At 42.2% G+C, this 15,035-nt stretch overlaps 2 protein-coding genes across 2 annotated transcripts; both read right to left on the reverse strand.

The window, feature by feature from the left end:
• Positions 1-4,581: 4,581 nt before the first annotated feature.
• On the reverse strand, positions 4,582-7,001 carry LOC117463804 (dynactin subunit 6-like). The gene is made up of 7 exons (XM_034106267.2): positions 6,919-7,001; positions 6,556-6,620; positions 6,358-6,463; positions 6,190-6,278; positions 5,810-5,857; positions 5,004-5,146; positions 4,582-4,901 (listed from the first exon to the last, which is right to left on the reverse strand). Exons 1-7 carry the CDS (start codon positions 6,951-6,953, stop codon positions 4,800-4,802), a joined length of 588 nt encoding a protein of 195 aa, XP_033962158.1. The 5' UTR covers positions 6,954-7,001; the 3' UTR covers positions 4,582-4,799.
• A 495-nt stretch (positions 7,002-7,496) lies between these two features.
• LOC117463532 (tetratricopeptide repeat protein 31-like) lies at positions 7,497-13,521 on the reverse strand. The gene is made up of 16 exons (XM_034105796.1): positions 13,462-13,521; positions 13,188-13,379; positions 13,030-13,110; positions 12,881-12,949; positions 12,625-12,792; positions 12,358-12,531; positions 12,227-12,281; positions 12,036-12,126; positions 11,543-11,684; positions 11,328-11,432; positions 11,139-11,238; positions 10,411-10,678; positions 10,186-10,260; positions 9,990-10,092; positions 9,707-9,822; positions 7,497-8,200 (listed from the first exon to the last, which is right to left on the reverse strand). Exons 1-16 carry the CDS (start codon positions 13,519-13,521, stop codon positions 8,137-8,139), a joined length of 1,863 nt encoding a protein of 620 aa, XP_033961687.1. The 3' UTR covers positions 7,497-8,136.
• Between the last annotated feature and the right edge of the window lie 1,514 nt (positions 13,522-15,035).

Consider the following 15,035-nt stretch of genomic DNA (forward strand, 5'->3'; position numbering starts at 1 on the left):
TCTCATTGACAGAGAGATAACACACATGCCTATTCACTGTCAATAGAAAAGTGTGATTGCAAATACATTAGTAAAATGTTCAAGGAGGAATAAACAAAACATTGCTGGTTACCCTGACAAAAACATTGCATTGTGACATTTAAAAATTATATTGGAATCTCTCACTTAAAGGTCACCTAGCAAAATCCACTTTTTCCTGTCTTTTATATACATAAACATGACATGTGTCCCTCTGTGTAAAGAGATTCTGAAAGTTTCAGGAACATTTTTGTCCTGATTTATATAAAAACCTGTCTGAAAATGAGCTGATCAGATTATGGCCACTTTATGATGTCATAACGATTTTTTGGATTGTGTAACCATTAGCCAATCAGCAACCAAGGTAACCCCCCCCCCCCCCCCCCACCTTATCGTCTGAATCTCCTCCTAGAGCACCATTGTGTTCTTTTTAACCAAATCTCTCTCAGAGGGGCGTGGGGAGGGGCTCCTTATTTTCATCTAAAGTAACAGACACAGAATCAGCACTTTGGAAACAGGGCTGAAACAGAGGGGATTATTGTGATCTGTTTGGTATTTCGAGCCATGGTTTGTATATATCTGAAACCTATTGATGAAAAACAGTATAATATAGGAGACCTTTAAAGGACAATATTTCATTTTGTGCTTCAAACTACAGTGGATGACACGGTTGTTGGAAACTTCTCTAAAATGTTGGTTTTATCGGCTTATTTTAACAATTCCTTCCGAAATAATTGCAGATCTGCTGTAAACTAGCTAGCTTACCAAGCTAACCTTGTCATTTCAGATATACGGAAATAAAACACTTACAGTTGGCCATCAGTGTAATCCCCGAAGGTCAACAAGTGCTCCGGTCCCAGCTGTGTGTGTCACTTTTTAGTGTCCCCTGGTTTCCGTTGTGTTTACACCTCTTGCAGCATTTTGTATTTGCAGCACTTGTAGTAAATGCTGCGCATGTTTTGTCAAGTTGGTGAAGATGTTTCTTCATTCGCCTGTGTTTTGGCACATTTGTGTTTTTTTATTTGCATCGTTTCTGAAGATGCAGCGCGTTATCACCAGTCTATGGTTATCACCTGTCGGCCACCATATAAACAATAAGAAACAGAGACATTAAGTAATTACACAACTCCACAAGAAGTACAACACAGTTTGTGTAATTTTTCCACATTCGAATATACCGCTGTTTTCTATGAATGCTTCTTCTTTTAGATCTTCTTGTAGATTATTACCTGTTGCCTGTGTGACCCTCGGCTGCATCATGTGATGTGTTAGTGTGCACACTCAGGAGAGTTTCAGCATGATGCATCATGTGTGTGGACAATTATCAACAGGACTGTGTGTGTATTTACAGAGAACATCAGAAGACAACACCTGCGCGTTGCTCAACATGTGTAGGTGGTAACTGATCCGGTCTGATTTATGACCTGTGGGGGGGGGGGGAGCCTGGAGCCAGGGGAGTGCCGTCTGAAACCCTCCACGCCTATGGCGGTCTGCGGCTCAGACGGTACACTCCACACTCCAGCAGCTTCCTCTCTGACGCTCAGTGCAGCGGACACACACTCGCAGTATGTGACAGCCGGGCAGAGTCATTTCTGCTGAGCATGCACCTCAAAACAACAAAAGAAGGAAAAGCAGTGATGCCCCCCTCCCCTCAGATCACGTATACATCCATCACAGATACATCTGAAGGAGCTCTGCAAGGAGATAAAAATGGAAATGCACCCCCTGCTTCTCGACAAGCAGGAATCAAAGCTGCTGCTGGAGTCTGGGGAAGGGGGAGATGGGAGGGGAGGAGACGGGGAGATGTCCCAGCTGTGTTTGACAGGTCTCTGTGTGGTCTGATGCTAAGAGAGTGAGCCCCCCCCCCCTCTCTGTGTGTGTGTGTGTGTGTGTGTGTGTGTGTGTGTGTGTGTGTGTGTGTGTGTGTGTGTGTGTGTGTGTGTGTGTGTGTGTGTGTGTGTGTGTGTGTGTGTGTGTGTGTGTGTGTGGCTAGGAGACAGTCTGGTCACGCTGTCCTGTAACATCTCATGGCTATGACCCCCCCCCCCCCCCCCACATGAAGGAGACGTCTCTGTGTCAGAGAGTAGCCAGATAAACATGCAGATAAAATGCTGCAGGGAGTTATTTTTAGTTTAAACGAATAACAGAGACAGTTATCTCGTATCTGTAGGCTTAAAATAAAGCTAACCAGCAGTGGGTTAGCTTAGCACAAAGATAAGCTAGTAAAGTCGAAAACGATACCCTGAAAACACTTCCCCACCCACTTCTCCATCTTGTTTGCGCTCACTTCAACAGTTTCTCATGTCTGCAGGCTAAATATGAAGCTAGCCAGCAGCGTGTTAGCTTAGCATCAACATGCACATGATCACATGTCTCGCCTGCGTCATCTTCAACAAAGCTACTTATAGCATCTTTGTTTAACCTTATATATGCATGTTCTGTTCACTGTCAGATAATGCAGATGAGCTGGACAATGAGAAGAAAAAGGCCCAGACTGAGGAGACAGGTGTGTGAGGAAGATTGAAGGTTTGAGTTTAATGAGGACGGCTGCTAGCTAGGAGAAGGAGGAAGAACTCTGTGGCGGTATCGGTGTGTTTTGGGGAAACTGGTGCATAGCATGTGTGCTGACCTGAGTTTAAACCTGGACTCAGTGTGTGTAAAGGTCTATAATATTCCTCTAAACTGCTGACATGTCTTAAAGCCGTGTAGAGGAAGTAGGTGAAGTTACATTCTCTCTGTGTTGTGCAGTGGATCCAATAAAAACTGAAACCTGAGTCCTTCAGTTTTTATCACACAATAAACCTCTCTGACCTTTACTGCTCTGAGGGTACATCTCCATCTATTACTGTTATCTTTTAGTGTTTATCGTGTGCAGTAAAGGAACAAAAGATGACTTATACACATGCTGGCCTTGCATTCTGTGTGTGACACGTTTTGGATGATATTAGCATTCTGTGCTTCTCCTGTGACATCTCCATGCTTTGATGTTCAAAAAGGTCTTTTTTTTTTTCATACTGCATCACCTCTTTTCACCCTCTGTCTGAAACCAGAGCCCAGTCTGCTCTGATTGGTTAGCTGGCCGACTGTGTTGTGATTGGTCAACCGCTTATAGATGTCCTGCCCCTTAGCCCATAACGTACAATGTGTTGCAGCGCTAGCCAATAGAAGCGCAAGTGTTAAGTATTGATGTCAGCATGTTTTGGAAGTAAACAAAGGATGGCATGGAGGCATTGCAGGCAGGGGGGGGGGGGGGGGGGGGGGGGGGGGGGGGGAGTGTGTGTGAAAACCACAATAAGCAGGATAGGGCCCATTTAGCTGGGAGCCCTAAAGTAAAATAAGAGGATGCTTGTATGTTAAGCACCACAGTGGAGTGGAGCTGGTGGTGGTGCAGGAGGAGGGGGGGGGGGGGGGGGGGGGGGGGTCTGTGTCAGTCTCCAGCTGCTGGTCTGTTTCAGAGGGGACCACAGAGTCCCTGTTGTGATGAGATTAATGGTTCCTGTGGTCTGCAGAGGAGGTGACTGCACCTATAGGTCACTCATCACTCTGTAAAGATGGAGCGGACCTGCAGGCAAAGGTCAGCTGTCACTAAGCCTTACCCAACTGCTACTAAAGGGTGGAGAGCATAGACTGTATATATGGTGGAGAGGGTGGAGCTCCAAACCTAGCTGATCGAGTCTCTACCCATATATGTATTTATATTTATGAATGTCAGTTCACTCAGGATCTTTGTCTTTAAGATAACTGACTGTATTAAAGGCAGAATGTTGAGAGGGTGTTGGCACTAACAAAGTGCTGCAGTGATTGAGTTTCACAACACTTGGGGGGGGGGGGGTTGGGGGGGTGATAACTGTGTCCAAATATAGACAAGCATTTCTGTTATGAGCTGCTATCATCACAGTCATGGTGTAGACTAAAAGACCCCCCATGAGACCACCGTCACTCTACATCCTGCAACTGTGCCCAGCATCTGTCCTCCACCACTTTAAACAAGAGGAGGAGGAGGAGGAAGAGGAGGAGGAGGAGGAGGAGGAGGAGGAGGAGGAGGAGGAGGAGGAGGAGGAGGTGAATAAGTTATAGTAGAGAGGCCCCAGCTGCACTCTTACTCAAATAATTAGCCCCCCTCATCCATATCTGACCCCACAGCAGGTGGAGCTGGGTGCAGCAGCTGCATGCTGCACCCAGCTCCACCTGCAATACACTGTGGGGGTACCTGGCATTATTCAGGCCATGCTGCTGGAGGAGTGTAACCACACCGAGCTCAATGACAACTGGGACTGTGTACAATTACTTTACTTAATACGAATAATTAAAATGTTATTGCGTACCTTAAGAGCAGACAGCAGCTCAACAGTCCCCCTGGTGGTCAAACTAAGGCAATGTAAATACCAAATATATAAATGAATAAATAAATAAAAGCTTCAATTTAATAAACTTGCTTAGCATGACATTTGACGAGTGCTTGATACAATTATCATTTAGAAAGAATTAAAGATATTAACTACTTTTGTAAAATATATAACATTTAAAAGTTATTATAAATAAAATAATACAAATAAAACAACATATATTTGAAAAATGAAGATAATATTTATTGCAATCTTTACCAGAACAATTATAAAGACATTTAAATGTAATTAATTAACAAGGAGATTTACAATGTCAGGTCTAAAATAGATCAGAAAAAGAAGTGAAAAAGCAGAAACTGCTGAAAAATGATTATCAAGGGTGGAGGTAAAGAAGGTGGTGTGAGATCCTCACATGTGGATGTAAAGAAGGGGGAGTCAGTTCCTCACAGGGGTGGTGCTGTTTCCTCTCACAGTCTTCTTCAGATGGTGGTAGTTTGGCAGGATCTTCATCAGGAAGTCCAGCTGCAGAGTCTGAGGCTGCAACACAGAAACACCACCCTCAGTGATAAGAACACCACCCTCAGGTATATAAACTCAACCCTCCGTCAGCTGTGTGGGTGGTGCAGGTGCAGCACTGACCTGAGGCTTCTCGCTCTGCAGGCGGCGGTTGGTGCCACAGCCGTACACCACCGTGTTCTCCGGCACCACCTCGCAGGTGTTGAGCTGGCAGCAGGCGCCCACGATGCAGCCGCTGCTCAGCACCACCCTCCTGCCCAGGTCAGCTGCAGGGGGAGAAGTTAGACACATACACAGGTTACACTTTTATATTATATACAGAGGTGGGAGAAGTACTCAGATCTTGACCTTGAGTAAAAGTAAAAGTTCCAGAGTGTAGGAATAGTCTGTACAAGTTAGAGCCCTGCAGTCAAAAGGTTACTCAAGAAAAAGTTCAAAAGTATCAGCATCAAAATGTAATTAAAGTACCAAAAGTAAAATTCACTATTTATGCAGATTGACCCATTTCAGAATAATATATATATGATATGTTTTGAAGTAGTGATGCATTAAAGTGTTATCAAAGTGGTTAAGAGGCAGCTAGTTTTAATCACTTTGTATACTGCAAGGTAGCATGTGAATTTACTCCAGGTGTATTTAAAGTCTTAGTGTTGATTTTTATTTCACATCATTAATACGAATTTGTAAAGTAACTAAAGGTATTAAATAAATGCAGGGGAGTAAAAGTACACAATTTACCTCTGAATTGTAGTGGAGTAGAAGTACAAAGTAGCATAAAATGAATCTACTCAAGTAAAGTAGTATCTCAAAAGTGTACTAAAGTACAGTAGTTGAGTAAATGTACTTAGTTACTTTACACCTCTGATTATGTATTATATACATTTGTATATGTATATACAAAGTACACAGAGAGGGATTTCAGTACTCACCCTTTGACTCGATCACGTTGTTGTCTCCGATGTTCAGGGCCTGAGACACTGATCCTCATCATGAAGGATTTAAATGTAATCACTATTATAAAACAGATGTATGTTCAAAGACTGAATGTTTGATTACCACATGACTTTTTGTTCTAAAACTGTCTTTCATATGAACATTTTTGTACACTGTTTGCATATCTTATTTTAAACTTAGGACTTCATTTATAAAGTAAACCTGAACCAACAGCGCCTTCTGCTGGAAAAAAATAGATATTAATAACAATAGAAATTCATATTTGCTGTTACTTCTCAGCTGACATTGACTCAGATATTGCTGCAATACTCAGTCAGATGCTATAGATTAGATTATATATCACTTTAGAGGATACCACATCCCACTTCAAACACATTGTTGGTCCCGATGGTCATGGTTTTCTGCTCCGCGCCCTCAGAGTCCGGCAGCTGGTTTTCCGGGTAACTGCACACAGGAGGAGATAAAACATGAGGTTACAATAGTATGTTCTTATTACATGTTATTGTATGTGTTCTCCTCCTGCCTGTTGATGATGAGCGCCTGCTCCTCGATCAGGTTCCCCTCCCCGATGATGATGGGCCCCGCCTCCGCGATGATCCTGGCTTTGGGGTGCACCACGGTCCGGGCTCCTGAGGGAGTAGCAGCAGGAGTGATTGAGGATGCCGAGTAAATAAATGATGATAATAATAATAATAATAATGATAATAATAATAAAACTCACCGATGGTCACATCTCCTCTGATCTCGCTCTCCACACACACCACTGCTCCTGCTGCGATCTTTGCGCTGCGGGAGAACAATATTTAAAATCACAATACCTACATAGAATAAATATACATACATAAACAAAAACATAAATACAGCTGATCAACAGTCAGTCTGCTGGCATCTTTGTATACAGAATGAATACATGTTAGTATACCCACAGAATAACAGTCTGCTAACACATTACATAATTACTGCCAACACAATATATTCATACAGAATATATGTATATTGATACACAGAATAACGGTCTGCAGAATTATCAGTATTTAAGAGATAGACACGGTTATTATTTTCTGATATTTATAAAGTGTTTTACCTCTTCTGAGCGGCGATCTGCTTGCAGTCTGACATCCTCACAACAATCAAGGCGTTATCGATGTTTGATTGTAGATCCTGGCTCCGAGCTCATACTCGATCAGCTTTGTCTGACTCACTGCTGCCCTCTGCTGGACTCATCAGGAACACATTCACTCAACCATAGTGCTTCAACTCATAACTCAAATTGTATTTAGCTATTAATGTCACTATTAATATTCACAAAAAGGTTGTCAAAAATAATTTCATCTTCTTTTTCTCTAAAGAAATACTTTAGTAGTATTTTATTCTCCCCGCCTCTCATAGGAAACTCCTGTGTTTATTGTCAGGAGAAATATGAGTTTAAACTCATATTTTATTCATTTAATATATTATCCAAGTAACAGCCAGATAGAGATGTATTCTGCCTCTAAGTTTTTTTAATCCAAAATAAGAAATCTGTGTGGAAGGACTGATGGCATAGTACGTCTTAAAAATCATATTAAAGTTAATTACGGAATTAATTGTAAAAAGAAGAAAAAGTAAGTATGGATTGTGAAATATACTACTGGTGGTTAAATAAGCAGACAGGAAACAGAATATCACAGAATCTTTAATTCTTGCATTAAGAACAAACTCATGATGACGGCGTCTGAATAAACTAAAGTAATCACACGATCACCACAGAGTGATCCTTTGGATACAAATACCCATAAGGCAATATACTGTATTAAAATATGTTTATAGCAGGGTAAAACATATAGTAAATAAAAAAAGATAATGGGGAAAATAGTTAGGCTCGGACAAATCAACAATACCTGAGTAAAGTCAACGTCACCCATTAATGATTAATAATGGTGGATGACTGTAAAATTAATAATAAAACGTCTCTTGGAGGGCTGGTGTAATACTGATTGTGGGGCCTAATGCTAAAATCATTTAGGAATAAAACATTTTTCGAACATTATAATTATTATAAGAGAATTTGGCTGATTCTCCTGCTGGATTAAATCTTTGCATAAAGAAGCGTTTCTTAATACCATCATCTCACTTATACCTGATTCTCTTTTTTACAGAATTATAAAACTATCTCCCCATCAGTAGAAGTATTTTCCAGCGACTTCCCTTTTTAAAAAACTCATGATCTTAAAACACTTCAAAAGAAGCAAAGCTTGAAAACCTTGTAGATGCTAGAGATTGTTCTGCTTTTATTGTGAAGGGCAGTGGGTTGCGTTTCCTGTCAGAACTTGTGGCTGCCTCTGAAGTCGGGGCCCGGCCTGGAGGGCCAGAAAGTCCCACTCTGCCTGTAAAACACAGAAGAGGGAATATATATTTACTAGGGGTGTAACGGTTCACAAACATTTCGGTTCGGTACGTACCTCGGTTTTTTGGTCACGGTTCGGTTCGGTACGTTTTCGGTACAGCAGAATTTTTTTTCACAAAACAAAACATATATATATTTTTTTATTATTATTAAACTGTGAATAATGTATTCACTCAAATAAATACAAAATATAATAAAATAAAATATAATCTGTATTTTAACTTTACTGTACAAGTACTCACAAAACATAAACTATTAGTTTTGGGTTTTTAATTATTATTAAACTGTGAATATTCACTCAAATAAATACAAAATATAATCAAATGAACATTAAGGTGCAGCATTTCGATGAACTGAAATTATCTGTATCTGAACTGTACTGTACTGTACTGTACTGTACTGTACTGTACTACCTAAGCAGCCAGCTTGACATTAGGACTTGCTTGTCATTGTATTTTCATGTTGTTTGAAAGAAAGATGAACTTGTCCACATTGCTTGCCGAAAGGGCAGATCTGCTGGCACTAACAATGTCTCCTGCTGTGGAGAACACCCTCTCGCTAGGGACAGAGGTAGCAGATACAGCCAGGTAGCGCTCTGCTAACATGGCAACATAAGGATATTTGGCGTTTGTAATAGCTTTGGCTCGGTCTGAACTTTTTGCGAGTGGTGGAGGCTAAATGCTAGCGGGAGTTGGGTTTGCACTTCAGTCTTTTTTCTTTTGGTACCGGTGATATTCACGTTCGGGTGATGCCTTTTTAAGAGTGTGCAAGCTTGATGTGTTGCCAGCCGCGTAACCAATTTTAGTTGAACAATGCCGACAAACAGCTTTGGTTCGGTCCACCTGTCTTTGTCCGTCATCCTTGTACGTAACTGCGAAACCAAAATGTTCCCAAACCGGAGACTTCAATGATGCTGGAGGATTTTCGAGCTCAACTTTATCTGCGTTCGCCATTAATTTTCGACAGTTCCTCAAATTACTGACTACATTTGAACGCATCCCTCTGACCAGCTCTCATAGCATGCCCTCTCATCCAATGGAATGACTTGCTCGCTCTATGACGCGTTGATCACAATGGGAGCAAATTACTCTGAATGCTGCGACGCAGCACCTGAGATTACTTCCAAGAAGTTGTTCACGTTCTCAATTGTTTACGTTTAACGTTATATTCGTTCGGTACACTTCGGTACACACGTGTACCGAACCAAAGGGCCCGTACCGAATAATTTCGGTACGGGTACGTGTACCGTTACACCCCTAATATTTACCATTATATATTTTACATTTTCACCCTATGTAGCCCCACCCCTTTTCCCACTTCATGTTCAAACGCTTATGTCGTAGTTCGTTAGACTTGCATTGTGAACCTGTGTCTACCATTCAGGCAGTGAGAGCAATTATACAAATAAGACCCGTGTGGCCTTTGTGCACAATGAACAGTCTAATGCTAAGCTAACACGCTGACTCTTGAACGAGGAAGAACTCGCCTTATGTTCTCGTCCTGCTGGTCTTCAGCCTTCAGCGCAGATCTGGAGATCCCCATTCCTGGAGGGATGCGGTCCGGATAGCGCACAGCGATCTTCATGCCGTTCAGATCAGAGCCCTGAACACACCAACACAACATGTTTGTTCAGCAGGAGAAACAGCAGCAACACTCACACGGACCTCCTGCTGTTAGAGCAGGAGGACACAGGGGGTGACAAGGTGTGCGCCTCACAGTGACAGTATCTATGAAGTGTAGTTTAACTACTTCCAGCAAGTAGTACTCACATGCAGGCGTCTGATTGCTTCATCACAGTGATCTCGTTTGGTATAGTTAACGAAGGCGCATCGTTTGTTAATGAGGAGCTTCACACTGTGGACCGGCCCCACGCTGCAGCAGGAGACAGGAAGGAAGGAGTCAGGAGGTGTGACCAGAGGAGAGAGGGAAGGAGTACCAGGAGGAGAAAAGGAGTAATGTTCTCACTTGTTAAACATGTTGCTGAGGATGGCCTCAGACAATGGGTACACCAGGTTCCCCACCCACACTGGAAACAGCTCCCTGTGAAACACACATACAACACGTTATACTAATAATAATAATTACAATAGTCTAGTTATAAATAATCAAAATATAATAAATACAAAAAGTCATTTAAAAAATAATAAGTGTAGTAAAAATAAATATATAATAACAACAATAATGACTGACTGTTCAGCCCCGCTCTTCATCGCCTGGTTAGGAACGATCTTCTGTTGACTCTGGATGTTGGACATATTCTGGACTAAAGGTTTGTTCTTTAATAATTGTAGAGCACTGTGAGGATGATGAGGATGAGGAGCAACAGGATAGAGAAAAGGAGCAGCAGGAGGATGAAGAAGAGGAAGAGCAGCAGGGCTTATGTTGGCAGAGAGGACTGGAGACACTCCGTTGATGTTAACAAGTTGAGCCGGTTTGAGGGGGACACCTTGAATAGTTCCTGTACACAAACACACAATGAACGATCATAAATATATGTATTAGGGCTGCACAACATATCAAAAATCTATTGTAAACGTTATATCAACATTTGTGGTATGCATATTGCAAGACTGCTTGAACTGCAATAAATAGTAGCCTCTTCCATGTGCCATGCAGTCACTCTCTGCATGTTAATATACGTCTGGCCAATCAGGCGAAGCCCTACTGCTCTAGATGCCCCGCCCCCATGAAGGAGTTATGCTATTGGCGGAGAGTAAAGCTAATGGATCTGAGATCTTTGTGATGGCTGAAGGGAGATAGACAAGCAAGGAAAATGTGGGGGATGAGGAAGAACTCTTGTAAGAAACATATGGTGATTGTTAGGATTATTTCAACTATAACGTAGTTACATGCTTCAACGTTTAAAACACATGAAGTTAGTGTTGGAAGGAGGAGTTTCTCCTCCTCGTGACACTCACCTGGGGGACGGTTTAAAGCTGACAGCACCTCCAGAGCCTTCTCCACCGTGCCGTGGATTATTAAAGCGTTTGAGCTCTGCTCCCGAGTGAAGCCATACTCCTGCAACACAACAAACAAGAATATCTGTCATACATCACCTCCTTCTCTAAGAGGATGTTTGAATAAAGTCAGGTGTGAGTGTGACGCACCATCAGCTGAGTGATCTGCACCCTCATCAGCTCCTGAGCTGCTTCTGCACACGAGCCGTCCAGAGACAGCACCTCCCTGAAGGCTCCGGCCGCCTCCGCATACCTCTGCAGGAGGAACCAGAAGGGCAGTAAGAGGAGAACTCTGAACTACTGTCTCCCTTGTTTTATAGATCTAAATGTTTGCTCCATGTGTCTGCATTGATCCCCGTGTTTACCTTGAGTCCGGCCAGCGCCCTCCCCCTCCTGAAGTGAGCTTTGACCCAGCCGGGGTTCATGCTGAGGCACAGCTCTGCGTCTGCCAGCGCCTTCTCAAACTGCTGAGACTTCTCGAAGCAGAACGAGCGGTTCCCAAACAGCCTGACACACAAACATCTGGACTTTAACTCCTGACCAGTCACTCTTTATTGTTTAAATAACCACTAACCAAGTCGATTTCCATATCCTGCTCATTCAACTTTCTGGACAAAAACTCATTTTTACAAGATGACCCTTGAACGCATCATACTGTAACTCAATGCAGCCTCTGAAGGCTAACAGCTAACGTTAGCTAGCTCTCCTGCAGACTTACCACAGATTTCCGTATCAAGGCTAACAGGACTTTAAGACTTGATAAGCAGAATCAACATTCACATTCCTCTATAATTAAATAGAAACCGGTTCCTGTAAATAGATGCATAACAAGAGAGTGGTAAGAGTGTGTGTCCTTACTTAAACTCCGTGGGGTTGTATTTAATTGCGTCGGTGAAATACTTCACAGCCATATTAAAGTCTCCAGCACTCGCAAACTTATTGCCAATAACTGGAGAAAAAGGGAGAAAGTGCAGGAAGAATTAACACAGAATATTATATAATAATATATGAACAAATGGATCGGTTTATGCATGAAAAACGAAACTCACCCGCGAGATCAGTACTGATTTTAACATTATCTTCCAAAGTGGGGGGGGCAAAGTCCTGCAGACACACACACAGATGAGTAAATGTTATTCTAATATAGAAATATGGTAATAAAGCTCGGTCCTCTCTTCACCTGCTTCTTGTCTTCCTCTGGGGCTCCTTCAGGTTTCTCAGGGGGGCTCTTAGCTTCCTCTGTGGTGGTGGTGGGGGGGGGCCTCCTCTTCCTCTCGGCGCGGGGATTCTGCTCCAGCTGTCGCCTGGCGATCTGAGCAGCATTACTCACAAACGTGCTGCTCATGTCCAGCTCCTGCAGAAACACACTCGTCACCATGAGACCACTTTTAATGGGTGGAATAAAAACGAATTGTACCTCAATCCCATAGAGGCGAGGATGTGGTACCTCAGAGTCCGCGGGGTCCTTCTTGGTGTCTTCATCGCTGGACTCTTCCTCACTGCTGCCGCTGCTGCCGTTGCCGCCGTCTTTTGCTTCGGCCGGCGGCTTGTTTTTGGATTCCTCACTTCCTGCGGCGCTTCCCTCTGATTTGCTCTGCTGTGCAGCTTCTCCTGCCTGGAAACCAAAAGAGACAAACTCCTGCTGAATCTGTTCAAACATAATAAAGGTTATGATTGTATTTGACCTCATGGGTCATAAATACCTCTTTGTTTGTTTCGGGGTTCAGTTTCTCCTTCTCCAACTTCTCAAGCCGTTTTCTTTCTTTACGTTTCTACAGGGCAACACAGATAATTCAGTTTCTAATATATCATCCGACATAAATGCATTATATTCATTTATATATACATCTACCTGTTTCTTAATTCGCTTCTTCTCAGCCTTCTCTTTGCTTTTTATAACTTCTTCTAATAATCTGGCTCTTCTTTCAGCATCCTAAAACATATTTATATTTTGTTATTTGTCATTCCGCCACAGAGTAAGATATCAGAAAGACTAAACAGTCAACTCACACTCTCTTTAGGCTGGACCTTTGCAGAGGATAATGGGTAATAATTGTCCGGGGGCTGATAAGCAGAGCCCCCCGTTAATGCAGTCCCACTGTTCCAGTCTGCCAGGTTTGAGTACGCTGTGAAATTATTAGGCCCAAGACCCCATTCACCATAACCTCCTCCGTAACACCACACTCTCCATTGTTGCTGATATTAGCTGGGAAACAAAACGATAACAAGTTAAAAATCACTCAATACATGTGTTATTCACTTTAGTATTTGTGCTACTTCTTACCAACAACGCCAACTCTAAATCTCCCTGGATTCCAGGACGGCTCTCAAACAGATTCACCATCCTATGCTGCACAGGAGAGCCATACATTACAAACATTTACCATCATACTGTGCACACACTTCATTTACCCATGATGCACCTCACTCTCTGCTTCAAGATCAGTAAAAGTACAACATAATCCTCTTTCTGAGTCTGTAGTAACGTTAGGAAAACCCACACGCCCTATGTAGTACGTTGCATGCAAGTTAAATGTCTGACAACAAGATGAAATTAATTTGAGATAGTTTTGTTAAAAGTTCATTTATGTGTGCTAAGGCACTGTAAACTGTGATTAATCATTATTATGTATACACTTACATATGTATATATACATATATACACAGATAATAACACGTTAGACACGTTGTCAACATGCAGTAAAAAGTTTCAAGTGTACTCACAACCATCCGTATATCTGTAAACTCTGAAAAAGAATACAAACAAACATGTGACATCATGTAGTAAATCACATTTTAAGCTTAAATCATGTAGTAAATTACATTTGAATCTTTCGTTACGCAGTAAATCATCGTTAAGAGTGAACAATGTGTACTACATTGGTGAGGAAGTTGTTCAGGCTTATCATCAGGACTCATTAGCCTGTTAGCCACATTAGCTACAGAAAGCTTTAAATATCCTCATGTTCTTACCCGTCTCTTCTCTAAATATATCCATGTTAGTAATGTAAATCCTCCCACGGCCTCATAAACTCGTTAAGTTAGGGTAAATCACACGCCAAACAGCGTTAATTTATCTCTCTTGGCAGCGTGCATGTTGTTTCCGCGCTTTCCACTTTTTCTTCTTCTGCTGCTGCTGCTTTTCCTTCCTTCTTCTTTTTCTTTGGTGTTTAATGGTTAACAAAGTTAGAGTTGTACTCCCGCCACCTGCTGGACTGACACCCACTACTACGCTACACTTGATATATCCATACTGCTTTAGCCATTTACAAAATATAAATATTATACCTTGCACCAAAAGATGAAATAAATAAGATGTTATTAATTATTTTATTCATCACACCATCATTACACACAACCTTCATCAAACTTCACTTAATACAATTATTTCAGGTAAAATACCAAATCTGGAGCTAATAACAGAAATATTATCAGTGTCCTCCAGAATCCAGTGCTCCTTGTGCCGGTAGATTCACAGTCTCATGTTCAATCAGAGAACCTTTTCCAGCTTGTAGTCAGAATAATTACAAATGTTAATCATATGTACATTCAGGAAATCTCTGATCATGGTCCCACCTCACACACCATTATTAAAAAAATCTCTTTCTGCAGTGCTAGCACCCGTTTAACTTGGTCAGTGAAGACAGCACAGAGACTCTCTGCAGCATGTCAGTAGAGGCTTCTCAATACTCAAATTTCCCTCCTCGACTCCCCTCCTCGATACTTAGACCCGCCCCAGGAGATGCGAGCGGAGGACCGAGGAGGGAACCGAGGAGAGAGGAGGGGAAGCAGCAGACGTTTAAAGAATGAGAACTCCTCTCCTCTGAGCGGTCGTATTAAAGCGACGTCCGTTCATTA

This window comes from Pseudochaenichthys georgianus, chromosome 18, assembly GCF_902827115.2.
Source record: "Pseudochaenichthys georgianus chromosome 18, fPseGeo1.2, whole genome shotgun sequence".
NCBI classification, from domain to species: Eukaryota; Metazoa; Chordata; class Actinopteri; order Perciformes; family Channichthyidae; genus Pseudochaenichthys; species Pseudochaenichthys georgianus.